The sequence below is a fragment of the Octopus bimaculoides genome, chromosome 4 (genome assembly GCF_001194135.2).
Source record: "Octopus bimaculoides isolate UCB-OBI-ISO-001 chromosome 4, ASM119413v2, whole genome shotgun sequence".
NCBI classification, from domain to species: domain Eukaryota; kingdom Metazoa; phylum Mollusca; class Cephalopoda; order Octopoda; family Octopodidae; genus Octopus; species Octopus bimaculoides.
In genome coordinates, this window is record NC_068984.1 from 102369315 (window position 1) to 102375268 (window position 5954).

At 34.3% G+C, this 5954-nt stretch overlaps 1 protein-coding gene across 1 annotated transcript in view; it reads right to left on the minus strand.

The window, feature by feature from the left end:
- The window catches only part of LOC106883773 (protein broad-minded), a 264423-nt gene that overhangs the window by 204364 nt on the left and 54105 nt on the right, over positions 1-5954 (minus strand). The window contains exon 4 of the mRNA XM_052967655.1: positions 1845-2025. Coding sequence (XP_052823615.1) covers positions 1845-2025 — 181 coding nt within the window. The remainder of the gene's footprint in view (positions 1-1844; positions 2026-5954) is intronic.

Here is a 5954-nt window from a genome sequence, read left to right on the forward strand (position 1 = left end):
TATATATATATATATATATATATATATATGCAGTTAAGTGTATGTCCAGTCATAGAGTGACCAATGGTCACACTATGACTGCACATATACTTAACTGTGTAATAAATACATTACTGCTCTATGCTTTAGAATGTGCTTTGTTTTCAGATATATGATACACTGATGATATATATATATATATATATATATATATATATATATACAGATAGATAGATATATATGTATGTGTGTTTATGTATATCTAATCATTTGTTCACCTGATGATGAGTTATTTGAGACAGGATTCTATATTCAGATCATCTTCTTGTTGCTATCCATTAACCATTTCCCAAGTAAGGGATTTCCTTATTCCCCCAGAAGTGCAAGGCAATTGTTCTTTATGTCAACATTATCCCTGCTTTGCTGAAGCAGCAACAATTTGGAATGCAAACATACAGGCACATTTGCATATGCACACACTCACACTCACATACACAAACCCACACACACACACACATGAAAGAGACCTCTTGGAGTTTTCATCTACTGAATTTCCTAACAGGGTATTGGATGACCTGAAACTATAGTTCACTTAAGTTGGTGTGCAGTGGATGCAATATTCCATGTACTTCATCAATACTTTTATTGATGGACACCTGTACATGCTCTCACCTCCTCACATCCACACTTTCAAACCACCCACTTAACAATCACATACACACACCAACATTCCCAACTCCAGTAGCCAATGACACTATACGTATACACTTGCACATCTCTATATCCGCACACACACACACATGCCACACTTGCTTATGCTTGGGTCCACACACACATATATTCTTATACTTCCCCACTAAGTTCCTCCTCACAAAACTGCATTCCCACTTGGTTTTTAACCTTTTACCCTTTCATTCTTTTTTTTTTTTTTTAACTATCTCTCTTTCTCAATCCCACTATGTATCTATCTCCATCTCTTTCGAAGACTAATATCAAAAATGTTCTGACACCTCTTTCCACTAAATTGTTAAACAAAAAATTGATTTGTTTAATTTTGTTCTTCCTCTTCCTCCTCCTCATCATCATTTAACACCTTTGTTCCATTCTGCCATGGGTTGGAAGGTTTGACAAGATCTGATGAGTCTTGAGGTGTTCATCATGCTTTGGCGTGGTTTCTATGATTGGATGCCCTTCACATGCCAACCACACTTTACAGTATGGACTGAGTGCTTTGCTTGTGACACCAGCACCTGTGAGGTCACCATGCAGTCTGCAAGACTAAGCTCCTCATCAAATGAGTGAGGCTACAGTGGAGAAGGAGGTGGCTTTATTCTTGGAGAGGAGGGATTAAAATATGAGAAAAGGGGCCAGAGCACAAGTTTCTTACTGTAGAGGCGCCACATGGCTATGCAACTTATAGAAGGGTAGGTGTCTGTCTCCATTTTGTAAGAGATGGAGTGCCATGTAAAAAGCACTGGTGCTGGTGCCACATAAAAAACACTGGTGATGGTGCCATATAAAAAGTACCCAGTACACTCTGTAAAGTTGTTGTCATTTGGAAGGGCATTTAGCCATAGAAAGCAAGCTAAAACAGACTATGGAACCTAGTGCAGCTAGTTTCTGTTAAACCATCCAACTCATGCCAGTATGGAATATGGATATTAAATGTTGATGATGATAATCATGATGATATCTCAGCCTCATGATTCCACCAGTTATAGTACATTATTTTATTGATTTTGAAAGCTGACCCCAGGCAGAGGGTTGGAACAAATACCACAAGGCATTTTGGTGTCATGCTCTAACAATGCTGCCAGTTTGTCCAATAATAAGACATAAAAATTTAAAGGATAAAAGAGGATTACCTGGTTAAATGATGTTGCACAAGATCCTTCTTCATCAGAGATATCTTCCTGGGTGCTGTAGGGTTCAATACACTCAGTGTTTTTGGATTTATTCACTCCAAATTCAGAATCAAAATTTTTCTGAAGAATATCCAATGCTTTTAAAAAGCTTACTTTTAACTTGCCGTGAAATTCTTTATGGCTGATATCAGATAAATGGAAAAAAGAATATTGAAAGATTTCTGTTTTAAATGTAGTAAATTGTATTTGGAAAGTTTGCATAAACATTTTTGCTGGAAAAAAATTGGCTTCAGGATTTTCAGTTGTAGGAAAGCTCACTAGAAAGGAAATTTTGTCAGAGGAAAGTTCGGTGCTTAGGAAATTTTGCCACAAGACAATTTCACCACAAAAAGATGAATTGCTCCCTTGGCATATAGTTGTTTCAACCAACATGTCAATTATACTATTAGAGAAACTAATAAAAAGGGTAAAGTAATTTCTGAACTCATTTACAATTTCTTTATTCATTCAACAATATTTTTTTGTGTAGCCAACCCATTACAATGGTCTATCAAGTGGAAACTAGCAGAGGTGGTGTGAAGTTAGTTGATCTTGACTTAGTTTAAAGGATAGATAGAAAATGCAGTGAAGAAACATATTGAAAATGTGAAAATAGAGAATGTAAAACAAGAATGCATACTGTACTAGAAAATGATAATTTCTCTATATGTAAAACATTCGGCGAGCATTACCATCCTACTCATCCTTCAAAACCAAAAGTTTACATAGTAAAAATAAAATTGAAATCACTAGCCACTAATTCACAAACTTCTGCATGGTTGTTAATTGCAGAAATTTCACCTAGTTAAGATGATAATGCATTGTCACTGATGCCAACATCATTGCATTTATCTTGCAATATTAGAGGTTGGAGGGAAAAGAAATGCCAAGCTCCCCTGATCCCAACCGGAAGAAGTGGGTATATAACACCTGAAGAATATAGATTTCTTGAAAATGGTGAGAAGTTATAATTATATGATCGTGGTGAAGATAATCCAGAGAGAATTTTAGTGTTTGACATACAAGCTGGTTTAGATGATCTTGAGAATAATAAGGATTGGACTTGTGATAATACTTTTAAATGCAGCCTAGATACACAGTATCAGTTGTTCACATTGCATATTGTCATACAAAATATTAGCATACCATGTCTTTTTGTTTTTCTACCTAGTAAATCGTGGAGGCGCAATGGCCCAGTGGTTAGGGCAGCGGACTCACAGTTGGAGGATCGCAGTTTCGATTCCCAGACCAGGCGTTGTGTGTGCTTATGAGCGAAAACACCTAAAGCTCCATGAGTTTCCGGCAGGGGGTGGTGGCGACCCCCGTTGTACTCTTTCACCCCAACATTTTCTCACTCTTTCTTCCTGTTTCTGGAGTAAAGCTGTGATGGACTGGCATCCCGTCCAGCTGGCGGGGAACACATACGCTGTAGAAACCAGGTAACCGGGCCCATGAGCCTGGCTAGGCTTTAAAAGGGCACATAAATAAAAAGAATCTAGTAAATCACAAGTAGCATACAGAAGCCTCTTTAGCACTTTAAAGGGGCTTACACCCATTAGTCAGAAACCATAATGGTTGATTTCAAGAAAGCAATTATCAATGCTTTCTGTGATATATTTCCAACAACAAATATAACAGGTTGTCTATTTCATATGGCTAAGAATATCTATCATCATATTGTGGATATAGGTTTTAGGTCTCGCTATTAAACAGATGCAGAATCTAACAACAAAATCAAATGCTTCACTGCATTAGCATTTCTTCCAGTGTGTGATGTTATTGATGGTCTTTTTGAACTAACTGATGATGATGATTTGCCCCAAGAATTTGTATCATATTTTGAAACTCACTATATAAGAGGAGAACAAGGTTGAAGCAAGTGAAGATGAAGAATGCAGCCAACTTTTCCTATTGAATTGTGTATGATTTCGAAAGAACCCAGAATAATATAATGAGAACAAACAACAGTGTAGAAGGCTTCCACAATGCAATGCAAAGTTCCATTACTAACATGCACCTAGATTTGTGGAAACCTATTACGTATTTGAAAAAGGAAGAGATATTAGGGAAAAAGAAAAAGTGTGATTTAGATTGAGGAGTTGCAGTCTTAATGAAGAAAATATATATTGGTATCAATGAAAGACTCCAGTGGAAAATGCTTCATTACAGTCTAACACAAGAAGCACTTTATTCACAAAGCATTGCTCAGAATTTGCACACATTTTAAATTACTTTTTGTCAATTTTAGAGTTTCAGGTGTTTCTAAATAAATTTATACTTTTTTTATTTACTTTCTATTTTTTGACTAGGAAAAAAGACAAGTTAAATCGTGCTTTTGATAATAAAGTCCTATCTATACAAGGCATTTTTTTCTTCTTTACCAAAGTATATCAATGTTTGGAGCAAAATCAAATGACTCACAAAAGCTGATTCATCACAAATCTATACCTTTGCTCCTTCCTGGGCACTTTTGGATAATAGTAAAGAGTGTGAGGAAGAGCATAGCAAAGCTATGGTGGGGATGGAGGGAATAAAGCAATCTAAAAGATGGTAATATTTTCAAAAAAAACAAACAACAAATTCTGCTTAAATAAAAAGTAATACTATATAAATATGATAATATTTACAAAGCACAAAAACAAAACAAAAAAACAGTTACATCTAAAACAGAATTATAAAAAACATATACTGTATATATAAAAAGCAATTTTTTTCAGAGTTGCAATTTCTCTAAATCAGATTGCCTGCCATATCTTTGAAATTATCTTACAGCAAAATTTCCTATACGTCAAAGTTTCCTAAGGCAAGTTTTCCAGTGGCAAAAATGTTTATGGTGAATGTTCCCAGAATCGTTTTAAATAATCAATTATTTTGATCAGTTCTAATGAGGTCTAATATGACTGAAACTGTCATTCTGACTCTATGACTAAAACTCACCACTGCATTAACCACATTATACTTTATTATTAATTGATTTTAAGTAATTGATATTTCATATTTCAGGTTGTTTTCCCTGTTTTTGTTGACCAGAAATTATGAGATTCTTTGTCCTCACCATAGCTGTAATTAATTATTAAATTAAAATATCTTAGCTCACTGCATTAAGTATGTCAACACAATCTTATAAAGGATAAACAGAATTGATAAAATATTTCATAATATATTAGTTGGTCCTGGAGGAATCAAAGACAAAGAAGAAACATTTTAGATATTGATCTCTGACATAGACAGAAAGAAGAAACATTTGACATAGAGCAATTTAAACTTAGAATATGAATGAAAGAGAAAAGGCATTTGGTTCAATTCTCTGATGTTTTTTTTTTCATCACTAGTCTTATTGTCTTTGAAGTGGGTTACAGACAGCCAAGTGCCATTAGATCAAGAAGCTTTATTTGGTGAATCTGTTTGATTTTTAAACATTTTATGTGAATTAGTTGAAACCTATGTCAACCAGGCTAGTTTTTTTTTTTTAATTTAATTTAATCTAGTTTGAACAGACTGGTTTTAATCAATAACACAATGAATTAATACAGACAAATAAAATATACTTGACAGACGTAAGTCAATAGTTTACAACTATTTTAGTAAAAAATAAAAAGTTTTGAATGGTACAACAATGCACTGTAATAACACTTCCAAAAAAAGAAGCCGTTGGAAAACAGATTATAGCAGTGACTCTATCTAAGAATATCTGAAGAAGGAATTGTTTTCCGAAATATCATCGGACTATAGATAACTAAATTACAACAGGTATATAGTCCATTTTTTGTATTATAGTGCATTGTTGTACCATTCAAAACTTTTTATTCTTTACAAACAATACACAATGCTTCAAGCGAACTACAATACTCTCCTATTTTAGTAAAGTAACAGAATTAAGGTCAATTCATTTGGCTGATCTGTAGTACATCAGCAGTCCCCTGTCTTTTCTGCACCACACGGGCCAGTTTCATGCAAGACAATTTTTCCGTGAACTGGGAGATCCCATGCATAACAAAACACAATAAAGTGTATAGTACATAATTTAATGGTTACATATATAATATATATATATATATATATATATATATA